This window comes from Psittacula echo (assembly GCF_963264785.1).
Source record: "Psittacula echo genome assembly, chromosome: 17".
Classification (NCBI taxonomy): Eukaryota; Metazoa; Chordata; class Aves; order Psittaciformes; family Psittacidae; genus Psittacula; species Psittacula echo.
Window position 1 is genome coordinate 3,519,351 of NC_137753.1, and position 25,691 is coordinate 3,545,041.

Consider the following 25,691-nt stretch of genomic DNA (forward strand, 5'->3'; position numbering starts at 1 on the left):
GCTGGTAGCCCCAGCTGCAACAAGTCCTCCCAGTACCAGAAGCTGAGGGGGTAACTCTATGCTTGCAGTTTTTCTTAATTTACATAATATTGTGGCCAATTCATCTGTTTAGCATCTAATCCTCCTCCCTCTGGAGACTGGTGTCTCTGCACTATCTGTTTTGTAGCATTCAGTGCTGCTATTCTTAGAGATGGGATATGCGAGGGTAGGATGGAAAGAAGTCTGCAAAACATCTAAGTCAAAACCCACGCCTGTGTTTACTCATAGTGGACAAGCAAAAGGACATTAAGTAATGCTGAAAGACAATTTACTTACAATTGACAAGAGGTGGGTTTCTTTACGGGCAATGTGATCTAACTCCAGTATTAGGGAGGCCAGTTTGTTAACAGGATTTAGAGGGGAAAATCTGTGGGTAAGTAAAATGTCCACAGTTACATAAAGTGTAGATTTAAGAGTGAAGCTTAAATCTTTAGACACTTAGAGTATAGGGCAAGTATCAGTTGGCTGAGATAGCAACTTCCAGTCTCCTCTTTTATATCTTTCAGCAGTTCCAAAGTTGATTGTAACTGATCCCAGAGTGGAACTGTTCCAGCAATGGTGCAGCTCTTTGCAAAAGGTCTGCAGTTTTTGCTCTAGATCCTTATGGATAAGTTGTTTCTCCACAAGGCAGCTGCTTTGGCATTGCCCAAAGTGTGAGTTCTTGCATCTTCCTCTCTGATTGTGACAAGTGGCAGAGGTAAGATGCAAAATGAAGGAGTAAATGGTTCATGTATCTGCTCCTGGGGCAAATGCCGTGAAAGCTTCTTGGTGACCAAGAGAACAAAAGAAAGCTCCTTTCTTTGTTCCTTTTGCAAAGAAAAAGAGGAGAAACCTAACTGAGATGTGCTATCCCAGCTAGACTTCTCTTGTTGATCCAAAGTGGCTGCAGGATTTCTGCTTGATTAGAAAATGCCTGGTGATCTCACATCCATTTTGGAGAAGTAGGAAGCACAGTTTCTTGATGCAATTTCTCTCTCTCCTTAGCTTTGCTACACTTACTGCTAGATGCTTTGTTTCTGCTTCTGATTTGTACCACAGCTGGCTAATAGTTTTTCTGCAGAATAGTAATGAGAAACCCCACAGGCTACAGAGGTTTAGGAAGCTGACAGCATCAAAGCACTGAAGGGGTGGAATATGAACACAAATGTTTCATAAACCTGAATTTTCTTAGAGGAAGAAGAGCAGATCTTTTGGAGGAGGTCAGAATAAGAGATCTCTAAACAGGCAGCATGAGTGCCTTGAGTTTCCTTGTAGCTGAATGTCTGCGTGCTGTACTTCAGATAGAAACCACTCTAATACCAACTGGTGAGGCCACGATGTGGTATTGGACTTGAGATATGCAAGTACAACTTGGTTCAAGCACTGAGGATACCTCCACAGCAGACCTTAGGCTTCAGTCATGTTTTTGTGGTGGACATTCCAGAAACCTTCCATAGCAAAATCGCTTTTTATACTTCAGACCAGAAAGTGCCACTGCACACAGATGAAAGCCTGACCTTTTTGTTCTGCCTCTAATCCTGTCTGAGCCCTCTTCCAGCTGAAGCTTCTATCATTCCCGGGGGCAAATTCTTCTCAGGCTTCCTATGATGAGAAACATATTTTTTGTCAAAGTTGGAACAAAGAATAGGGCAGGCCAGACTCTGGCTTCTCCACCCCAAAAAGCCACCCTGCTAACACCCCCATCATGTTAATAAGATCTATTCTGCTGCTCTCATTCACCATAACACTTGTGTCATACACAGTCTGAATTTCACTCGCGCTTGCATCATGAGGGGCAGATGTGGAAGAGGGGAGCCACTGGTAGGTCCATGCATTCATTCCTTGTACATGTTTTGGAAGGATCCAAGATTTAGCCAAATTTGCACACAGATGTTAGGAAACAGTGCAGAAAGGCCTCAAAATCCCCTATCTAAACTGAAGTATTTAATTGGAGATGAGGCAGCCAGGGACTTGCATATTTTGATTCACCTGTTTTAGAACAGAGATAATGCTTCCTTGTGCTGTGTAAGGGGGTGAAAACAGACATACTATATAGGAATGGAAAAAAGCACAAAACTTCCATCTGTCATTACTTTTGAGGAAGCGTTAAGAGGGATTTGGGCAGACAGATCTCTTTTGGCAGAGACCTTCGCCTTAATGGACTTTGACTTCTTTATGAGTATCTGAAAGGTGAATCTTTCTGTGCTGCATGGAGAACTGAATGTAGTCACTTAGGCAGCAATAGCTGCTGATGTTAGTCATTGCCAGATCAGATCATCTGTAGAAGTTGACAGTCTATAGGAAACCGTTCCGCTGTTATGTACTGGTGTACTTAACAACTTGAATTCAGAATCCTATTGCATTTTGGAAAGAGGCATCATTTTGGACATAGAAAGGGATAAACTAGTTCCATGATTATGGAGTAGGTCCTAGTCCTATTTTTCTCATTTCCCCCAATACTTTTAGAGAAATCCAGTATCATTTAGTCTGAAATCTATTGTCCTAGTTTTCCTCTGTTATATTTTGTATGTGGAAACATTTTGCTACATGGTAGCTTAAAAGATGAGATCCTAAAGTCAAGAACTTGAGGCAGATCCTTTTTGACTTTGTTAACTATGTAGGTTTGATGTGACTGGGAGAATAGAATCTAAACATGGTTGCAGTTTGCATATACCCTATGCTTACTTATAATGTTGGTTGATGTTACCAAATGCAAGTATATTAGTATTACTTGATTAGAACCAGGTATCTCTTATCCCTGGAGGGCTGGATTAAATCAGGTGGGTTTAAATAACTGCTTTCTCTGGGAAGCTGTTCTGGCAGGTGTATGTGAAGCTGAGACAAGAAGAGCTCAGTGCCCTGTGGCTATTTATTTGGTAGCCAGTCATTGCAAACCCTTTAATATGCATCCGGCAAATGCTTCGAATGAGGCATTCCTGGTGCTTGCTGAGGTGGCAAAGGCTCTCATCAGCACTCAGAGTCCACACTTTATCAAGGCTCTGTGAAGCACAGCTTTCCCCTCCCAGGAGGTGGGAAACTGTTCACCTCAGGTTTTGGAGCTGCTTGTGAATGTGCTAACACTCACTCTGCAATAGCTTTGCAGTAATGACTAATGCCTAGTAAAGTCAAATACAATTGTTGCCTACTGTAAGTAATTGTAAATCTGTGAAGTTCAGTAGGAACTGGTGGTACAAGTGAGAGGGCCTGATGAGAAGCAAAACACTGATACTTCCTGCAATCATTTGTGGTTTCTTTATTTAATGTATCTGTTCTTTGCATGAGCACTACATGAAGACTTTGGCTTTGTGTTTCACCTTTGTCTGCTAAATATCTTCCTTGCCAGTTGTTTTTCTTCTCTGCCTGCACTGAATCTGGTTAATAAAGACTAGGTGATACAGCAGCCTTTGCAGGCTGAGCAGCAAGGCTGGCTGAGAGTTTCCTTGTGACAGTAATAAAATTCTCCTATTTCCCTTTCACAGCTCAGGAATGGTTTTATTTGGTTTACAAGCATTTCCATCAAGATTAGGAATTTGGCCAATTTTAATGCCTGTGAACAGTGCAGTGCACCCTTGCTGAAAGATGAAGGGCTGCTGGTCTGGCCTGTAAAGCAGTCCATCATCACAGCTTTATTGAAAACAGCTCTTTGCTGGTATTGGTTTCTCAAATGTGTTTGTTCCCAGCATAGGAATAATTTCCAGTGGTGTGATGGAATTTTATTGGGGTTTAGAGTTATTTGGGGGCACTTGGTTGTTTTCTGAGGTTTGTTCAATCAAGGACTCTGGGATGCCTGAACATGCACTGGGGAAACTGGCCAACAAAGCCAATTCCTTTTGCCAGAGGATTATCTGTTCCCCAGAGTATCCACAAAGTAGCAAGGCATCCACTTCTAATCCCGGAGTCAAGCTCTCAGTGCTGCTTCAGAAGGAAAAGCAAGCTTGGCTTAGGCTGTTAAAATCTGTCACAGAGAGGAGCTGATTGAACAGACTTGGGGAGTCTAACATAAAGAAGAATTTGGCTTCTCTAGACTTTGCACACAAGCTGTTTTATTGCAAAATGAAGGTTTCTCTCCCTCATTTTGAGATGCTTTCTGGCAATAGGAAAGGTGTGTGTTCCCTCACAGATAGGCTTGGGACTTCCTGAAAATGCTCTGTTGAAAGATGTAATTACTTTCGCTGTTGTGATTGATGTCAGGTTTAATTCTGCTGTGCTCAGATATGCAGTTGTGTATTGAGTCCAGCTGGGGCAAACTCCTGCAAAACTTGCAAAACTGATTCCTATCTATCACCTGATTAATCCTCATTTTGAAGGGAAGCATAAGGATCTAGTCTTGTTTTGTTGTATCTTCTCATCACTTTGGTTATTGCATAAGTTGTGAAATCAAGTGGTGGCTATTAAAGAGTGAAATGAGTGCATTAGTTCAAAGTATATAAAAATCTTTTTGATATAGAATCATAGAATAGTTAGGGTTGGAAAGGACTTAGGAAATCTTGTTGTTTCTATGGACTCCCATTTTAATAGTATATAATGGTGCAGACATGAGGACAGCTCTGTCTTCAAATATTTTCAGGACAGTTTATGTATGTACATGTGGCATTTAAAATGATTTTGAAATATTTCACTTGAGCATTAATGCTGGAAGACTCTGGCAGTCCATACCAGCATAGCAGGATACTTTGGCCTTTTCCTGGTAGGTGACATACGTAGCCTATGACCTACCAAATCTATAGCTACAGACTTCCAAGAAAGAGGTACAGTAGTCATCTTCTATGGCCTGCTGCTGAGCCTTCAAGTAAAGTAAGTGTAGTGGTGGCTTTTTTCTATTTAAACAAAAATGAGCAAAGGAGTATGTTCTACCCTCAGTGGATAGGGAGAATAATTGATTCTCACCTTAATCATAGAATGGTTTGGATTGGAAAGGACCTTAAGATCATCCAGTTCCAACCCCCTGCCATGGGCAGGGACACTTCACACTAGACCATGTCACCCAAGACTCTGTCCAGCGTGGCCTTGAGCACTGCCAGGAATGGAGCATTAAACTTTATATTATCCTGAATTAGGAATGCCTGCAAGGAAATCTCCTGATAAACAGAGACTTAAGTTACTGTCTGCTGAGTTAGCCAGCAGCGATGTTTTTATCTTGAGAGATGTTTTCTCACCTCAGCCTTTAATTCAGAAAGGTTTTCTAGTTATCTTCTATCCAAATAGAGGGGGAAATCTATCCCTCTGGTTCTAATCCAGTAAACTGCCCTGATTGTCAGCAGCAGCACTGCCTAAACCCACCTGGCAACTCCGCCTGGCTGGAATATTAGTCCTTCGGGTCCTCTTATGGGCTGGGATGCTCTTCTGTATTGTGTTTCATTCTGTCCAGTCTCCAGCATGATAACTAGAAAACAGCTCTGTGGAGCTTTGAGTGTTACAAAACTGAAGACGATTCTGGCTGAGCACAGACCTGGTCAGATCTGCAGGGAGAGGGGCCATGCCTTAATGTGACAAGGTGAAAGGGTAGGGAAGCACGGAATTCCATGATTTCTAAACGTGCGTTCTGAATGCGTCAACAGGACTCTACATGGAAACGCGTTTCCAAGAGCAGTACAATCTGCAAGCCCACTCTCAGAGAACTTGTGTGCCAAGAGTTGTGAGTGTTGGAACCACATTCCAGCCAGCTGTGGTAGCAGTGATTGTTTCAGAGTTGTCAATATCCTCCCAACAATCAGAGCACACTGAATCCAGCAAATCAGAAGGAGCAGTCAGAGGTCCCACAAGAACAGAACTTAATCCACACGCAACTGTGTCTCCTTTAGCCTGTCAAGCTGAATAGCAAAACAGTGCTGTGATTATCCAGGTTTTATGATTGTGAAGCAGTAAGTCAGTGAATGTTCAGCCAGATTAATAAAACCCACTTTGATGTGTGTCTTGCTTTGGAGGGATTGTTGTACTCTTCTTGGCAGTTGTGCTTCTCTGGTTAGGTCCATTCCTGCTAAGCCAGTGAATGTCTCCATTTTGTATATATCTTAATGTGATGCATTAAAATATGCACTAACTGATAGGAGATTTCCCAGTCAGTGGCTTCTTCTAGTCCACAAAATTATCTGTCTTTACTCACTGTGTGGGCTAGATATGTTGTTAAAAGAAAGTAATTTATCATTAATAATGCAACCTAGTATTGTATCTACTGCTGTGTGTTCTTTTAAATCAAAGTCTTTCTCCTTTCCCTTCCCTTCTTTCCCCTCTCTTTGATTAAATCTAGACATAGATGGATTTGAAACATTTAATTCTACTTTGGACAGCCAAGGAAGTAAGAAATAAAAAAAAGAGTAATTGAGTGCAGCAGGGAGCATCAGCAAAAGAGCAGTGCTAATTGCTGAAGAATAAAAGATAACGGCCAATTTTGTCAGGAAGCGTTGACAAGAAAGATAACTTGGTAGTAATGAACTGTCTGACATGCTGAAAGTGATGTGTCTGCCAATGACTCGTTAAATCATCAGGATATGAAATGTGACAGGCATTTATCACTTTTACGAGGCACTGCTGCCTAGCTTTCCCTTGGGAAGCATGGAGGTAGTACATTCTTTGCCTGTCTTGCTAAAGAAAGGCATGGCTGTATTTCAAGTGCTTCCCATTTCTGGGTGCCTGTCTTGAGCTGTGATTATGGTGCATTCACAGCCTGACTAAATCTGATGGAGCTCAACCATTAGAATCATAGAATAGTTAGGGTTGGAAAGGACTTTAAGATCATCCAGTTCCAACCCCCCTTCCTTGGACAGGAACACCCCACACTAAACCATGCCACCCAAGGCCTCATCCAACCCGACCTTGAACACCACCAGGGATGGAGCATTCACAACCTCCCTGGGCAACCCATTCCAGTGCCTCACCACCCTCACAGTAAAGAATTTCTTCCTTATATCCAATCTAAACTTCCCCTGTTTCAGTTTGAACCCGTTACCCCTTGTCCTCTCACTACAGTCCCTGATGAAGAGTCCCTCCCCAGCATCCTTGTAGGCCCCCTTCAGACACTGGAAGGCTGCTCTGAGGTCTCCACGCAGCCTTCTCTTCTCCAGGCTGAACAGCCCCAACTTTCTCAACCTGTCTCCATATGGGAGGTGCTCCAGTCCCCTGATCATCCTCGTGGCCTCCTCTGGGCTTGTTCCAACAGTTCCATGTCCTTTTTATGTTGAGGACACCACAACTGCACACAATGCTCCAAGTGAGGTCTCACGAGAGCAGAGTAGAGGGGCAGGATCACCTCCTTCGACCTGCTGGTCACGCTCCTCCTGATGCAGCCCAGGATACGGTTGCTTTCTGGGCTGCGAGTGCACACTGAAGCCGGCTCATGTTCATTTTTTCATCAACAAACACCCCCAAGTCTTTCTCTGCAGGGCTGCTCTGAATCAATTCTCTGCCCAACCTGTAGCTGTGCCTGGGATTGCTCCGACCCAGATGCAGGACCTTGCACTCGGCATGGTTAAACTTCATGAGGTTGGCATCAGCCCACCTCACAAGCGTGTCGAGGTCCCTCTGAATGGCATCCCTTCCCTCCGGCGTATCAACAGAACCACACAGCTTGGTGTCATCGGCAAACTTGCTGAGGTCCTGTTCCCAGAAGCATTTTACTTGACCTTCCCAGATATCCGGAGTGTGCCCAGGAGCTTGGTTCCTTGGTTGTCAGGAGAGGAAACCTCCACAGACAGAAAAGATAGCACTCATTAGAAAACTTTCCCTGTTTTGTCCGTTCAGAGTACTCTTTTTAATACTACAGATTTCCTTGGCTCACTGATCAACAGGCCTCTCACGTTGGGGGGAATATGCCGTCATTGTGATGATAGCAGGCAAGAAGGGGCATTTCTGAAAGCTGCCTGTATCTACAGGAGCATATTCAAAGGCCTTTGAAAGTCTCTTTGTGTCGCTTTCAGTTGACATGTTTTGTTTCTTAGGTTATGCTGTTTCCACTCCAAATGTTAACTAGCATTAAACCGGGCTGTAAGGGGGTGTTGTAGCATGCTCAGTGTCATTGACATGGCTTTCAATGGCTTGTGCTTCTTGTTCTCCAGTACCTCTAGGGAAAGAGGAGAGCAATGAAACAGAGTGTGTCTGTAAATAAGCTGTATAAAATAGCAGAAGCTTCATAAAAAGTTAATTTCCTCATTAGATTGGGATTTAGCAAGCACCAGTGTGCAGACAGAGCTATTTCTGGTAGGAAGATCAGAAACCCAATGTGAAATAGATGTGATTTAAGAGAATAGCTGTATATCATGGTGCTGAACTGGAGAACCAGGTTTGTGAGTAGCCTGTCTGCTTGTACTTCAACAAATTCCTTGCAAAGGCCAGCAAAAGAGCAGCACCAGTACTAGTTAGCACCAGTGCAGGGGCACTATATGAAACTGAAGGTAGGGTTGCAGACTTTTTGTGTGTGTTCCTGGTGACCTTTGTCAACTGTTCTAATGATTTACATTGTTTTCTGGATCATACAAACCTCTACTCTGATGTTTAAAGCAGTTGGTGTTCTGTTTAACAGAAAGGAGGGGAAAAATCAGTACTGTAGAGTTCTTAAGTGCAGTCTGAGAAATTGTGCCTTTCAGACTATTGGCAACTATTCTTCCCCCTATGCAGGCTGCTGTTTAGAATTGATAATTGTATGCCATCACTGTTTTGTGTAACAAGCCTTGAGAATACGTGCAGAGAATAGGGGTGCACCTATTGTTTTGCAAATATCATTCACTTGGAAGTTTTAAACAAAAAGAAGGGTGTTCCATTGGTGTTTCTAAATGATGGAGCTTGGGATTATCAAGCAGAAGCTCACACCAACCCTTAATTATTGCCAACTGTGTGAAATGGTCTTTCTTTCTACCTTTTCAGCATTAACAATAAACTGCAACAGCCAGAAGCAGCTGCTGGGGTACTGGAATATGCCATGAAGCACTTTGGGGAGCTGGTGAGTCCTGCTGGATAACTCTCTGTGTCTTATGTCTTCATGAGGTTTGTAGGTGGAGGTTTTTCGTGTGTGTGTGTATGTGGTAGTGTGGTTTTGTTAATCCATCCGATTCCTGCTTATAATAGTGCATCTTTTGTACTGAAGGTGCCTTGCTGCCACTGGGGGTGTATGCTGTGTACTTAACAAACACTGCATGTGGGTAAGATAGCTGGGAAAGGCTGCAATAACCTGACTCGGAGGAGAATTTAGCAGCTCTTGTTGACACTAAATGCAGCTGTGGGCAACTAGCAACTTGAGAAAATAAGTATTTTTATTTAGAAGAAGCTGGGAAGGGAAGGAGCAAGTTCCTGTTCTAAGCGTTAAATGCTTGAGGGCTTTTGAGAAACTGCATCAACACATTCCAGGTAAGGATTTAATGGAAGTTGTGCCTCCGGCCTCTCATCCAGGAGGCACGTGAACCTGTCAGAGAGTTCACAGGTATTATGTAGAATAGCAGATTAGCCAGTCCCTTACAACTTTGACTGTTCAGAGAAATAAAATCACCCCATCCTGTGTGTGTTCTGTGCCCTTCTCTGCACGACTTACCTTTTTCCCTTTCTTGTTTCTTTTTTGTAAGCATTTAAGTTGTGTTCAGGGACTAAAGTATCTGTGCTCTCCTGCCACATCTACTTTGTTAAAAAGATGATGTTGCAGTGATAATTCTTGCAGTGCCTTAGGGTGATTGGGTAAAGGAAGGCAGCCCTGCAAGCACAGTAAATTTGCCTCTTTCATTAGGAACCACTAGAAAGTGGAAACACGTAGCACAAAATGGTAGAAGTCTCTGGTGTAGTATTATATAGTGTGGTTTTGACCTAAGCTGGAAAAGAATTCCTTTCTGGCAGAAATACAGACTTCAGAACATCCTTGAAGCTTTATGATTCCTTGGGTGGATTGAGCAAAGCTCTCTGTTACCTAATTCTGACGTCACTTTTTAGCAGTAATGTAGTTCAAAACACAGAGTTTGCCAGAACAGGCAGTGAAAAGAAATTAAGAGGAGCTGTGAGCTCTGCTTTCAGGAACTTGCTTGAAATACTGTGAGTGAGCTGAGAAGATAAAGGCTGGTATATAAATGTCCTAAGTGGAAGACCTGGCATGCAGAGCATGGTTTATACTGACCCTGCTTGCAGAGCTGGGGAAAGAATCTATTCTGCAGCCTGTGTCAAGACACGAGCAGCCAAGGACTGAGTAGAAAAACACATTGGCAGGGATAAATATGGAAAATGTATTAAAGCATTTTATTTCTTGAAAATTAGAAACAATCTAGAAACAAAGACTGAAGAGAAGCTTGTGCAGCTGATAAGGATCATTGCTTGGCTTTCTTTTACAGTCTTTGGTACAAACCACAGCCTTTCCTTGGGAGGGCTGTGATTAGACCCCAGCGTCGTACTACCTGTTGTATTAAGTTCTGTATAGCACTACCCAAACGCACAGTGTGCTTTTTGGGTTGGGTTTTTTCCAACCCATTCCTGAGCACAGGACTGTTGTTCTTGTTTAAATGCAAACATGTGCAACAAGAGGAAGTGGAATATTTATCCTTTTTCCTACACCATTCACTCTCCCTCTCCAAAAAGAAAAGCACCAGCTACTGAGCTAGTATTTCACTGGCACTGAATAAGGGATGATGTTGAATTGATCCCTCTGGTAAACCTGAGTTCATCTCTCTGCAGGTTGAGAAATACTCAGGATTTCTGGTTTTGCTCTAGCTCAAGGCTTTTCGCTGCATCACAGAAGTCCATGAGGATATTTAGAATGAAAACAAGGCTCAAGTGACCACCACAGACACAGAATTTTTCAGGAAAAGCTGCAGCAGTTAATATAGACTCATCAGTATTAATCCCACTATTTATTTAGAATGTTTTTGGGTTTTTTTCCCCCTTAGGAAATTCAAGCTACCTGGTATGAAAAGCTTCACGAGTGGGAAGATGCTCTGGTGGCCTATGACAAGAAGATGGACACAAACAAAGATGATCCTGAGCTGATGCTAGGACGGATGCGCTGCTTGGAAGCACTTGGTGAATGGTAAGAGGGGAATGCCCATCTGATAAGTTAAGGTCTGTCTGAAAGAATCTTCAGTCTTATGATCAGATCAACCCCATTTGTAACAGAGAAAGAAACTGTAAATAGAGGAGACCTCTCAGGAAACGTTAACTGGGCAGCAATTGTCAAAAGCAATCATAAAAGGAGCTTGTTGTGGCCCTTCTTTTTAAACTCTGATTAAAACGTGAGAGATTTCTGTATTTATTCATGATCAGACCTGTGGCTATCCAGAATGCATGGTCTTTTGACAACTGTTAGTGAAATTGTCTGTAAGTAAGTGTAAGATTATGCCAGGTGAATTACTCCCACTTTAAAACCCTTTTGCCCATCTTGTAGCTGGCCGAGTTGTTCATTATTACTCTATTTTAGCATTCATTAAGCATTGTCTTTGTGGACATTTGGTACTTCAAAAACCCTATGTTAAATGTGTGCTGTCAACATGTAACTGGTTACAGTGAGTATTTGTGAGAGGGTGAACGGGTAGCGACTTAGTGCTTGCTAGTTCACTTTTTCTCCCTGTTCAAGTCCAAGAAGATAATAGGAGAAGGCATCCTGTGCACTGTAGCGTGCAGTTCTACCCAGGGGCATATGTGTTTTGGTCCAGGTTCCACCTTCCTACTGAACTCTTCATGTCACGAGCTCTCTCCTGATGGGTCCTGACGTGAACCCGTGGAGTGGCACACAGGAGGAGATTCCTCTCTACTAAAGTCATTTTACTGTTAGAGAAACAGGGCTGTTTGAGAAACCAAATTCTGACAGCGTTTTCTGCCCTTTTTGTTTCTAGATGAGGGTGAGGCAGATTGGGTGTAGCTTTTCCAGTAGGAGAAATAGATCCTCTAACTGAGCACAGTCGTCTTTTCTTACTCTTACTCAGTCTTCTTTTCTAGGAATAAGCAGTTCCCACCAGAGATTTATGGAATTTCTCCCTCCTGCAGGACATGTATTTATGAAAAGTGTCCTCTGAACCTCCTGCTTATTCATGTATCACTGACAAATATACTACCAAAGGATGCTTTTCTTCTGTTGGAGCTAGATAACATGCATCCGTAGTGATAAGAGCAGTCAAATCTCACAAAGAACTGTCTACTTGCTCTTGTGGAACTGCAAATGTCCTACAACTCAGAGGTGCCTTTGCAAAGTGCTGTTTGCTACCTTGCAACTGGCTATAGAGGGCATGATCCTGAGGCTGAGGGTTCTGTGGTTTGCCTACTGATATTCTTCCATAGTGTTCAATTTGACTCTTTGTGCTACTGAAGTCTGCTTGCAGAGTATGACAGTTAATCCAGAACTGATGCTATGCAGCATCATTATTTCACTGTTCTGTGCAGTGATGTTTTGGAAGGACAGCCAAAATGTTCCCAGCCATTTGTCTTCTGTTGCAGTTATGTCTGCAAGAGCCGTACTACTGTATTAGCATCCATGAGGTCCTGATGGACTGCTATTGCTAGGTTTGGCTTATTTTCTCATTTCTTTTGTGGATTTGGGGTTTGGTTTTTTTTCCCCTCCTGGGCCATTAATCTGTCAGAATGAGTGTCTCGCCTGAGGCAGCCCATTGGTTCTGTTTGACTAACTCATTTCCGTTTTGGGGAGGGGAGAAGATGACAGTGGAGATGGTAAGTTGGCCTCCCACACAATTGGCAGCTATTCCACTGCTACGGAGTATCCAGCCTGAGAAATTTGGGCACTGCAACACCCACAGAAATTAGTTTGATTAATGGAGCATTCCCAGTTGATTTCAAAGTAATAATATAGAAAATCCTGATGCTTCCTTTCCGTTGGAAATGAAGGATTCAGTTCCCCACTGAGATACTGCCGTGACAAGTCTTCCTACAAGGTTACAGCAGCACTGATTCTCTAGTCTCTGTCTTCAAACTTGATGATGTGTATATCCAAAATGATTGATAGCAGGAGCCATGCACAAGCTATTCACATCATATGTTTCTGGTACTGACGCTTGCAGAAAAATGTAAGTGTCCCTTGTTTGGTGTGGTTTGATTTCTTCTTGGGAATGGTTTGGGTTGTTTTGTGTATGTGTAGATTGGAGTTGACAGTTCAGTTTGTAAAGTAGTCTTTGCTAACTGCTGAGGAACAAATGCAAACCTTTGTCTAGAGTTTTGTGTTCAAAGCATAGCATGCCTTGAAATTCTTCTCTGATGATGGGATCTTCGTCATCAGCCAAGCATGTCTGAGCTGGCCAAAGGAGAAGAATCTTGTTCTCCACTCTATAAGGAATGATGGGGCTGGTGGTTATCTTATCTGTGGAAAGTGGTTATATAACAAGGTGAAGTTCTTAGAAGAGGCTTTTTGCTGATCCAAAATTGTGGATTCTTCTTAGGGGGCAGCTCCATCAACAGTGCTGTGAAAAGTGGACACAGGTCAATGATGAAACTCAAGCTAAGATGGCTAGGATGGCTGCTGCTGCTGCCTGGGGGCTAGGTAATGTATCCTTTTGTGGTGGGATATGACAGCTCACAATGTGGGAGCACAGACAGTTTTAACTGCAGAACTCCAAAATGTAAGAAACAGCAAAATCAAAGAGCAAAATTATTTACATTGGGCAATGAAGTGTCATTCAACACTACATTTACATAAGGTCTCCCAGCACGGTCTCAAGTAACAATGAGACCATCTTACTGGTCTGAGCCGATGATCAGTTGCTTAACTGGTCCCTTTTACTTAGTCTTACATTGAACATTGCTCAGATGTGGAATGACATTAATAGAATTCCTCAGATTTGTGTCAGACTCTTATTTACAAACTAGAACAATCTGTTGGGCGTTTTGCTAAGTTGTGTCTGCTGAGTAGACAATCTTCAGTGGAATAAATCTATAAAGGGTCCAACTATCTGTTATGTTGATAGCCAGCAATTTACTGAAGAAGCTTCTAAATCACTTGCTGTCTGCCAGCCTGTGCTGAGAAAAGATCAGCTTTTCTTTCTGGACACTTATTCACTCAAATGTTCTGGAAATGTCAGCATTTCAACTTCTTCATTACGAGGAGTGCAAGAACCTTTTCTATGAGGTTAACAATTTGCTTTAAAGAAAAAATGCCAGTGGTTTTGCTTGCCTAGAACATTGTCTATGTATATATACAGTTTATGTTTATATATATATACAGTTTCTGTATATAACACAGACTGTCCCTGCCAAAGACAAGCTTCTGGAGACCTGACTTAAATGTAGAAGTCCGCACAGCATTCAGGCCTAGTTGCTGATACCTAAGTGCACTGTAGCATAATTCTGTTGCAGAGAAAGCTGTTGTATAACTGAGGATATCTGTCTCTGCAGGCCAGTGGGATAGCATGGAAGAATATACCTGCATGATCCCGAGGGACACCCATGATGGTGCTTTCTACAGGGCTGTATTGGCTCTTCATCAGGACCTCTTCTCACTGGCTCAGCAGGTAATTATCTTCCTTGTTGGCTTCCCAAAAGCTAGCCTAAGTTGAACTAGGCTATACTGCTGCATGGAAAGACAATGGCTTTAAACAAACTGTCTTAAATAACTGATGAATTGCCCAAAACCTTGTTATTCCATTGTTGTATTAGACCTTAGTGATTGAGCTTATCCTGTATTTCCAGCACTGAAAGAGTGCTGAATATATGTAAACCACATGAATGTATGTATAAACACAGGACTGAATATATGTACAGATAGTAGTGGTTCGGTGCTGTAGCGTGGAAGAATGTAGCACTCGTTCTTAGGCTTCTTCACTTCTATGTCTGTTTTCTAGAGAAAGGATTATCTCAGCAGAGGTAAAACTTGGTAAAAGGCATTCATGCCTTAAGACACACATAAGATTCTTTGTAGATGTTCTGTGCACTTCTGTCTGTTGCAGCTTTTTCAGTGAGTTGTTCATATCCATCATGTACCAGAACTTTTCCTTTGATTTTTCTGGTTACAATTACAAGTCCTAGATCAATAGGAGAAATCAAGGTAAGGAATGATCTGTTAAACACATCCATATTGGCATGCTTTCTCACAGAGGAGTTTTGCAGAATGACTTTTACCCCTCTGTAAATGTGGAGCATGTTAGTTACTTTCCAGAGAGGCTGAAGTACCATTTCTCAGAATTGTTGTGTGCTGGCTTGCCAGCTTAGATAAAGGAGCAATTCAGTCTGCTCTGTCAAAACCCATATGTGGATTTTTGGGTGATGTGCCCAGTAAAATTAGCCAGGCATTCAGAGGTGTAGAATTTGTGATTAACCTTTAACATTTTGAACAGGGAAAACTATAGATGAGAGATTATATAATGGCTGGAACCAAAGCTGGGTTTATTTCATGCTTGAAGAGTGTATCTTAGAGGAGGAAGAATGGAATTTGCTGTCCTGTAAAATTCATGAAAACCTGTTGGGTTACATAAAACAGAAAGCTATTTTCTATCCCTATGTATTATCAAATGATGTGTCTTGAGGCTTTTTTGTAAATGACTCTCTTGCACTAAAATGTGAGCTTCTCTTTTCCTCTATAAATGTTACTAATGATGATCCCTACATGGTATAGTAGGATTAGAAATACTGCAGTTTAGTATTTTTTAGTACAAATTTCAAACTGTGCAGGTAATAAATGAAGCCCCATTGACTTCTCCTATACCAGACCCCTGTTTTCCTGCCAAATCCTTCTACTGGTAGCATCCTTTCATGGTTCTTGTTGGAGAATGGGAACAAAGCCATGAGATGGAACAGATGAAGAGCAGTTCCATCAGTTGGCTCTAGATAAAACATACCACATTTGCACCAATACCTTGTTCTATTTCAGTGCATTGACAAAGCCAGAGATCTGCTAGATGCTGAGCTGACTGCCATGGCAGGAGAGAGCTACAGTCGAGCCTATGGGGTAAGTGTGTCTCAGCCTTCATTCTCCTCTTTGCTGCTTCAGACTGTTTCTAGAAGTTGCGTAAAACTTCTGAGTTGTGCTTGCATTTAAGGTCCTTTCCAACCCAAACCACTCTGTGATTCTATGAGTGTCTAAATACCAGTATATAGCAGTGGATTCTTTACCTGTTGGGCAGCATATGTACTTAAGATTTTGATGCCAAAATGCTGCTCCTTAATTATAGATGTGTTCTGTAGTGATTGGAATGGAATGTGATTGTTTCCTTCAGGCTATGGTATCCTGCCAGATGCTGTCAGAGCTGGAAGAGGTTATCCAGTATAAACTTGTACCAGAGCGCCGTGAGATCATCCGCCAGATCTGGTGGGAAAGACTGCAGGTACATCTATGTAAAGATCAAGGATGGAGATGCTGATGTGCTGTGTGATGTGCTGATGTGAACAGCTTCCTTTAGAATCAGCATGATGGCTCAGCAAGTCTTTCCGTTTCTCTTTTTCTGCTAATAGCATATATACTTACATGGCTATGTGCTTTCTCCTTTACATTTGTCCTGGTGGCTTTTGGTTTTGGTTAATGCTCCTGAGGTGTCTGCTGATGTGACATTTAGTAAGGTGATTTAAGCCTTGAAATAGATGTGTACAGAATGGGGACACTAGTAACAGCTCCAAGGCTGTTTATCCAGTGTTGGATCCCACCCAGCAATACTGGTTTGGATAAGGCTAGTTTGAACTTTTTACCTGGCTGGCTGCATTTGAAGAAACACATTCTCTCACAGTGCTGGAAAACTGGACAGAGAATTCGTGTTTGTAAAAGATTGTCCTGTACCTTTGTTTTGCCCTCTTACAAGGACATTTCCAATTGAGTGCTGGCACTCAAGGACTTGACTTAGTAGTAGACTCGGCAGTGTTAGGTTTATGGTTGGACTTAATGACCTTAAAGGTCTTTTCCAACCTAAATGAGTCTGATTCTGTGATTGGCCTTGTCCTCTTAAAAGACCTTTAGCAATGCTGCGTTTCCTGTATTTAAAGAGAAGATTGTGCCTTTCTTAACTCTAAACAGCAAAAATCCAAAGCACCTCTGAAGATTTAAATCAGCCAAATATTTGAAGACTATTTTCTTACAAGAGGCATCCCTACAGTGAAAGGGAACATCATCAGCTGAAGTTGTTCCTACAGGAATACTGTTTAAAGAGGTGATTCCTGCAGGGGAAGGAGAGGGCAAAAAAAGGCATAATTAGGGCAAAATGCTTTCATTACACCAACTTCCGATATGCTGCCTGGAGGAAGAATTCCTCCCTATGCAGAGTTCCTCACTCTTGATTTCTTTATCTGCCTCCTTATGAAAGGCTGTTACTGCTGCATATTTTGTAGCTGTTTGGGAAACTGTGACAAAGCTTTTAGTCTCCCATCTGCATTCCTGTCTGGAAAAGCTCGGGACCATTCCTGAAATTGAGAGTGACAGGAAGTGTAATGTCTGACTACAGCTGTTTATAGTCCTAAAAGCAGTACATACAGTTCTTGGACATTTTATAGCTGCTTTTTAATAATCTTAAAATGCCTATTGGGTTAGGTTTAACTGGGTGTTAAGGAACAAGCCTTGCCTAGTTTCCCAGCCCTCAATTTGGGAGGAAAAGGGAAAGAAATAGCTGTTTTGGTGCCAAAGTGCTTGATGCCATTGGAAATTCTTTTGTTTACCTCAAAACTAAGTCTAAGTGGTCTCTGGATTGACATGAACTTCAGAGCATCTCTGCTGCCATGAAGCACTTGGCCATTACAGCAAGCACCATGTATTTGGTTGTTACTGTCCCTTCCACAATTCTACTTCTCTTACAGCATCCTTGAACATCTGAAATACAGACCCGTCCTGCTCTGACAATGTTGTTGTGCTTCTCCCTTCAGACAGACAAGAACCAGACAGTGCTTACACGAGCAGCATAGCAGTTGCAATTGCAGTTTCTGGCAGAGTTAGCAGTTCAGTCATGACAGCCTCTGAGAGCAACACATGCAAGGAGAAGAAAAAAGGGTGATAACAAAAATATCTTTGCAACCATTTGGGTTTGTACCATCTTGAGATTTGTCACTGTTTAAACCAAAATAGGCATTAAAACTAGGTTGAAAAAGGTTATAAAACTCTCTACTTGTTTTGGAATTGCACAAAGAGCTTTTCTGATTTTTGGATTCGTTTCTGCTTCAGAAGCTTTTCTCCTTTTTCCATTAGAGGATATTGTTAGACTTCAAACACTGAGCTGGCTATAGAGAATAAGAGTCAAGGACTTAACCTTCTCCACACATTAGTGTTAAAGAAATAGCCACTTAGTTTGTAATGTGGCCTGCTGTGAATTACGGGTGCTAAAGTCTCCCATCTTGGGAAAAGTCCCTTCAGATTCGGAATTAAGGCTCTGTGGGGTAGAATGGAGATGAAACACTAAAAAGTTCTCTCTTCTTTTTCCTCTCAGGGCTGCCAACGAATTGTGGAAGACTGGCAAAGAATATTGATGGTCCGATCTCTTGTTGTAAATCCCCATGAGGACATGAGAACTTGGCTCAAGTATGCCAGCTTGTGTGGCAAGAGTGGGAGACTGGTGAGCATGATCAGGTTCTGCCCTCTAGAGCAGCTTTTTAAACAGTTGGTTTTGTTGGGCTGCTTCAGCCTTGAGCATTTCCAAACACTTTAATTGTCCAAATGGGATGGGCTCTCCTCTGAGGAAGAGACTGGTCAGTTGTTTAAATGCTAAAACTGTAACCAGTGTAGAGTTCATCCTTGTAGCCAAGGTTGGTTTTGTGGGACCTGGGAGCCTTGAAGGCCATTTTTTATTGAATGCTATACCTGAAAGTTCTCATGCAGCATTGGTAGTTATAATGGTGCTCTCTACATTGTAGATTTGACAGAGTGCTTTAGCAGTCTTGTTATCGTTGAACATTAAAATCCTATTTCAACATTCACCACAAGATTTATTACCAAACCTACTTGCAACAGAGATTTCACACTCTTTACTGGCTTCTGAAATGAGAATCTAATGCTCTGATCCCAGTGAAGACGTGTGGTTTATTATGTGATATTCTTATGAGTCTAGGGAGCGGTAACAAAGCTGCTGTTTGTTTTATCTGGAGGGTTGGAGGTATATTTTTAGTGGCAGGCAGGTCTGTGATCAATATGAAATGGAGGTACAAGTGAGCTTGTTTTAACCTGCTTTTTCTCTTTGCAACTTTCTCCAGGCTTTGGCCCATAAGACACTTGTCTTGCTCTTGGGGGTAGATCCATCTCGACAGCTGGATCACCCACTGCCAACAGTTCATCCCCAAGTGACTTATGCATACATGAAGCACATGTGGAAGAGCGCCCGCAAGGTACTGAAGAGCATCGTATTCTTTATTCATCATTGCTCAGGTTTTGTGCATGTGGCACACACATGAGCCCTTCATAATCTCCTGAACAACGTCAAGGCTGAAGGTTTTATTTTTGCTCACCTAAAAAAGCATAATGAATCCCTTTCCTTATTGTTATTCAGAAGATAAGCTTTTGAAATCTTCCTTTACAATGCTGTAGTGACAGGGAAGGCCTGGCCCTAATTTTATTTCCTACATGGAAAGATTATTTTTATTAAACCAGTATCAGGTATCCAAGGAATGCAGCCAAGATTAATGGTCTGTAGTAGTAGCTCTTCTGTCCTCACTAGGGTTTTACTGTGTGGGCTTGGTACTTAACTTTTCATCCACTGTTCTGATTGCCAGGTTTCCACACTGTATCTATGGCCAGGGTTACATGTTGAAAGAGGGAAAGAGGGAGGTTTTATTACCAGTCTTAGACAAGTATCCTGAACAGTTTGTACTTAGTTGCTGAGCAGAACTGACTTCTATTAAGGACATTATTGAAAATTTCTAACTGAAAGACAGCTGAAAAGTACATGGGGTTTTGTCATGGGAGCAATTTGGCTCCAAAGAGCCTGGGGTGAATGTTTTTGACATTGCAACACAGGGAGAATTTACATAATGAAATCCAATAAGCTCCAGACTGGATAACGTATCTGTTTTTTTTTAATATACATTAAAGCCTCCATTTCTCCTCATATTCTGCCACATCTTTTTTATTTTTCCTGTCTTTGGGATTGCCAGCACTGGAGCAGAGCCATTGCTATGGGAACATTGCATGACCTACCTATTCTCATTTGAATGTAAAAACCAGAAGGAGCTGCTGATGAGGCCCTGTTCTATTGACTTTGTAAAACACCACAGTGGTCTCTCACTTGCTTCAGTAAATGACCCAAGAAGCATATGGGTCCTCTCTGCTTGTGCCTTCAAGTGAAAGTGGACTTTTTTGTGTTTAGCCTGTGATAAAGAAACAGACAGATGCAGGAAACTGATGCAGTTGTAGAAAGCAGAATGAAAGAAGGCATAAAGATAAAGGGGGTGGAAAAGAGAATGTATCTAAACTAAACTGATGCAAGAATACGTGGAGCCCATGAAGATAGGGGGGGAAAAAAGATCAGAAAAGCAGCAAAGATGGGAAGGAGGAACAGATGTTGTTAGAATCGCCTCCTTTTGCTCATTGAATGATTTCCTATTTAAATACAGTACATAAGCTCTGTGTCTAAGGGTTTGGGTTTTTTCCTTCTAACACATTAAAACTGGGTGGTGTTACAGTGCTGAGAGAGGAATACTTTACCCAAGCTAGCACTAATCCTAGACCTGCATGCGAGGCTCAGCCCTTTCTCTGAGCACTCTTACACAGGAAGGGCTGAGTCAATGATTCAGCCCTTTGAGGCACTTGGAAATTAGATACTTAAAATGCATGGTTAAAGGTGCTGCTCTGAGACAGAAGCAGCTGTATTAGGGTACAATAAAGTTTGCAGTCTGGAATGACTCTTAGTGTTTGGTATAAGCAACACTTGAAAGTGTTTAGAGAATTCTGGTATCAGAAGCATTATATGGTTGGGTGTATCCTGATGTCCTAGTTGAGTGAGTGTCATTAACTAAATAATACATAATTGTACCCAGTGTGGAGTGTAGACCAGAGTTCATATAGCTCTGTGTTCACTTGATTTGGTATCCTAAGTAATAAGCTGCTGAAGTAGGCTGCTATGGTAGGAAATGACCGTTTTCTCTAGCTGAGGAGTTCAAGTTAGGTTGGTTGACCTAAAGCCTTTTCTTTATTTGCCAGTTTTCTTCCTGCTGGATCTGGCATCTAGATGGAAACCAGCCTCATAGCACTTGCAGAGCTGCACAAGCATCTTTTCTTACACATATAAAAAGATGGATAAGTAAAGCCTATTGCATTTCTTCTAACAAGGTCCTTTGCCGGCAGCTGCATTTTGCAGACATATACCAGAACAAGGCTGCGTACAGACTTAGGAATTCAGTTGGTGTCTCAGCCTAAAGTGCTCTGCCTGTTGGTTTATGGTTATCAGTTTTCAGTGTTAATGGAAACTAAAGAATGGATTGCTGGGTGTGCGCAGATATGAGAGGGGCACGTAACTGTTTGGCAGTATCCTTTTGTCTGTTTTTGAGAAAGAAATAACAGCATAATTATTTATAAGATTGCTATTTCCCTCCTGCCCCCTTCTAACCAAGTATCTAGGTTACAAGCTGTGGCATGGCCCTGTTCATGTGTGATGCTTTCTTTTCTTTGATACTTTCTTTTATTGCACCCTGGGCTAATACCCCTTTTCCTGACAACTGACTTGTGCAGGCTGACATTTGACCAGGATAGATGAGGCATGTCAGCTCAGGTGATTCCTGCCTCATTCTAAGGTAGTTTATTCCTGTAGGTGGAACAGAAGTAAATTTGAGGCTTTAAAGCATATTATGCAGTTTCTGACCTGAAATCATAGAATCATAGAATAGTTAGGGTTGGAAAGGACCTTAAGATCATCTAGTTCCAACCCTCCTGCCATGAGCAGGGACACCTCACACTAAAATGACCTTGCAGATTGCAAGAGCTTTACTTTAATTGTTTCCAGTGAAGCGTGCATACTGTATTTTCATTAAATCTTTAATTTTGGGGTTTCTTACCCCATAATTCTTTCCAAGGAATTTCAAAAAGAGAATTCCCTCTAAATTTGGTAGTGCAAGTTGCTTTGGCACTACTGCCTTGTGTAATCTGCTGGCAAAGGAACGATGTACGTTTGTATTTCTTAAACAGTTTTTAAGGCTTTAATTTATTGAAACAACTCAAAGTTTACATCCCATGGTATGTACTGGAAGCCTCACCAAAGTTAGGAGGGTTAGGAGGGAAGATCAGGAAGATGCAAGTTTTCCTTCAGGCATTATCTTCTCAGATCATTTATTCTGTTTCAGGCCATAGCATGTTATAGGGAGGCTTCTCTGGATTTGTGATCCTGTCTGTTATTATAGTGACCTGGTCAGATACAGGTTGTAAGCTATGAACATCTGTTTGATTGTTGGAATTGCTGGACTATTTTCAATGTCCGTGCTCAATTGCAAATGAGATGTCCCTATATCATACAGAACCTCACTCTGCATGAGCAGTAACAGGACATTCTCTGCTGCTTCTTGCACAGGTGACATTGTCACTTTGCCAGAGTTGAGTTCTTGCACATCACTGCACAATGGTGGCTTATCTTATGGTCAGGCCTGCTTTTGACTATGTGTATGACATGAGTGTGAGCCTAGCATTGGAATGAGGCAGTTCTTTGCTCCTCAGTGTAGCAATTCAGTGGCCAGATTTCTGAGACGTCGAGAGTCTCTCACCTCTTCATTTACTTGGTGCTGCATACATAGAGTATAAACTGGTTTTAGAAGGATGTAAATGGCTAAAAAGCTTTGAAAAGAAACAAAATGTATTTTTTGCTTTCAATGAAAGTTTATTTCCACATTGTTTTCCTGTCGTGTGAAGTTGTATTTAACCCCTGTGGTCCTTACTGCAACCATCATCCCATTGCAGATTGATGCTTTCCAGCACATGCAGCACTTTGTGCAGACAATGCAGCAGCAGGCACAACATGCTATTGCAACCGAGGACCAGCAGCACAAGCAGGAACTCCACAAGCTCATGGCAAGGTCAGCATCTGGTGCTTGGATACCCTTTAGCTGTTTAGTGAAGCTGATGTCTTTCCTGATGAGGTTGCAGGGTCCATGCAGATAGCACATTTAGATGAGACCCGTGCTTTGATTAAAAGGATTGCTTCTCATTTCTCTGGTAGAGACCCCTTTGGTATTGCATTCTTACCTGTTAGATAATTTTCAGTGAATGTTGTTGTGACACATCAGTGTAAACAAGCTTGTCTTTGTCTCTGGCAGCCGGTTGGATTTTTCCAGCACTGTGGCTCGCTGGCAGAAGGCAGAGCTCTCAGCATGGCTATTTGGTTTTCAGGACATCCAGTCAGTAGGAAAGAAACACTTCCCACATGCCTGGCACATCTGTGCTTGGCAGCGTGTGCCCCTAATAAGACAGCAGTGCTTTGGGCAAGAGGTGCCCAGCGTGTGATGGTCTCTCAAAATATTTTTGCATTAAAAACACATTTTATAATCTCCATTTCCTCTATGCATCTGGAGGTGCCAGATCCGTTGTTTCCAATTTGAAGAAGCAATTGCACAGGGCTTGCAATTGAAGGTTGGCCTTTTATAAAGGAGGTATGAACTTAATTTGATTTTATGAGAATGGGAATTTGATAACACTGTCATCTAGTTTTTTTCAGAGTGACCGTCACAGAAGATATGAGTAATGAGCTGCACACGCTATTTTTCTTGCACAATGCTTTCTGGAACACTCAAAATATAGAAAGGGCAGCTGCGTAACTGTGATATTTAAAGCCTGCTGAGGGAACAAAGTATTAAGCTTTGCACAAACCTTCACAGCCCCACCCTGCTGCAGTAAAAATATGTTGTTTTCCTTTTTCTCTGGGAGGGGATGACTTAATGGGGTTCTGGCTTGGGGGAAGAGCAGTTGCTCTGTATTTCTACTGTTTGTCTGTCACAGTGTTCTCTCCAGAAAGCTACTTCGTATGGTGATAAGTATAGCTAGCCAGCACAAATGCTGCGTGCGTTCTATCAGTAGCAATGAAGTCTTCTGATGCTCCTGTTAGCTATTTCTTATTTTATAACTGATGTGAGGAACAAAGTTTGACCCCTTTCTCCCTGAAAATTAAACCATTTACAGGTTAGTTCCACACTTAGAAGTAAGATGTAGGTGTTTTGAACCTTCCATGTTAACACATGTGCTCCCAGTCTGCAGGAGAGTGGGTTTACCATGTGAAATATCTTTCAGGCTTTAGATAAGAAGTCTGCTTCTTAATCCAGCAAGCTTCATTTCCATTCTAGGTTCTGAGTCAATAATCCCTTTGCTTAACCAGGTGTTTCCTGAAGCTGGGTGAGTGGCAGCTGAACCTGCAAGGTATCAATGAGAGTACCATCCCCAAAGTCTTGCAATACTACAGTGCTGCAACAGAGCATGATCGCAACTGGTACAAGGTCAGTAAGGAAAAGCCTCCAGTACCATTGCAGAGATGAGTAAATTCAATCGCAACCCATACTGCAGCAAAGGAAGGTGTTCATAGGAAGATCTCCTGTAACTATCTGCCTTGTTACTGCAAGTACAGTTAAAACAACAGAGAAAGCAGTCCAAGGCAACAGTGAGAGTCCTGTTTAGAATTTTATCTGGCTTGTAAAACTAGGCCACAATTCAGGTTCTCTTCTTGCTTTTGGGACTCTCTCTCCTGTCAATTAACAGTGAAGGAGAAAGGATAATCTAAATGGAAAAAAATGAACTTATTCTCATTCTGTATACTTGAACTAGAAAGTAGCCTTGTTGCTAGCTCTCCAAAGAGCCTTTGATTTCAGGGTTGTGAAGTTTCAATTAATATTTGGTGCCAGCTCTTCTCTGGGGCAGCCATCTCCTGCATTCCTTCCCATTACACCTCCCCTAGCCCTAATATATTAATCTTCATTTTAAGCTTTGAAAAGTTAAGTTGTATGTGAATGGCATGTGATGTAATTTTTGCTACAGTGCTCCTGGCCAACAACTCACCTGATGTTATTTAAGATAGTAAGAGAGTTAAAACTACAAGCAATTAGAGAAAGCAAAGCATTGGGTTGTCTGCAGGGTATTACTTCTTCCTATTGTTGTCTGTGAACTCAGAAAGGTTAGATTATTATCTCTAATAATTAGAAAGTACAGGTTGCAGAAAGGATTCATCTTCTTTCTGACTTTTGTTCTCTCTTGTTGGCAGGCCTGGCATGCCTGGGCAGTGATGAACTTTGAAGCAGTGCTTCACTACAAACATCAAAACCAGGCCAGAGATGAGAAGAAGAAGCTGCGTCATGCCAGTGGAGCTAGCATCACCAGTGCTAACACTGAGGGCAGCAATAGTGAGAGTGACGCCGAGAGCGCAGAGAACAGTCCCATCCCATCTCCAGTGCAGAAAAAAGTCACTGAGGTGCCCTTCTTCCCTCTTTATGTTGAGAGATTGGTATTTACTGCTTAGAAGTAAAATGTTATGGTGGGGAACAAGCTGCTATGCATACCTGGCTTGTGGAAGCTGTCTCTGTGTGTGTATGTGCTCACAATTTACACTGAAAGTGAGGAGGTTCAGGTTAACTCAGTCTTAAGGGAAAGGACTAAACTAATCCAAATGATCATAAGGTAGCTGTGAACTAAAGCAAAAGCATGAATGGCTGTTATAGGTGATGCTGTGTGTATAAACAAGTTCTGCTGCTTAAGATCTTCATGAAAGACTGAGGAATCTCTTTTACCTACCAGTTATAGTAGGGTTGTAGTTTTTAGGCTGCTTTGCCTAAAATGGTTTTGCCAACAGAGTGAAGTATAAAAACACTTCACAGTATGTTCCCTCCCAGGCTGAAAGACCTACGTATAGTCA

The 25,691-nt window shown here is 42.0% G+C and overlaps 1 protein-coding gene across 9 annotated transcripts in view; it reads left to right on the forward strand.

Annotated features, from left to right (window-relative positions):
• The window catches only part of MTOR (mechanistic target of rapamycin kinase), a 64,151-nt gene that overhangs the window by 26,291 nt on the left and 12,169 nt on the right, over positions 1–25,691 (forward strand). For all 9 annotated transcript variants that reach the window (XR_013958165.1, XM_080631023.1, XM_080631024.1 and 6 more), the window contains 11 exons: positions 8,875–8,950; positions 10,869–11,008; positions 13,362–13,462; positions 14,314–14,429; positions 15,785–15,862; positions 16,131–16,238; positions 18,315–18,440; positions 19,075–19,206; positions 22,760–22,875; positions 24,168–24,285; positions 25,044–25,250. Coding sequence is in view for 8 of the 9 variants with exons in the window: in XM_080631023.1 (XP_080487149.1) it covers positions 8,875–8,950; positions 10,869–11,008; positions 13,362–13,462; positions 14,314–14,429; positions 15,785–15,862; positions 16,131–16,238; positions 18,315–18,440; positions 19,075–19,206; positions 22,760–22,875; positions 24,168–24,285; positions 25,044–25,250 (1,318 nt within the window). In the remaining variant the exon portion in view is untranslated. The remainder of the gene's footprint in view (positions 1–8,874; positions 8,951–10,868; positions 11,009–13,361; positions 13,463–14,313; positions 14,430–15,784; positions 15,863–16,130; positions 16,239–18,314; positions 18,441–19,074; positions 19,207–22,759; positions 22,876–24,167; positions 24,286–25,043; positions 25,251–25,691) is intronic.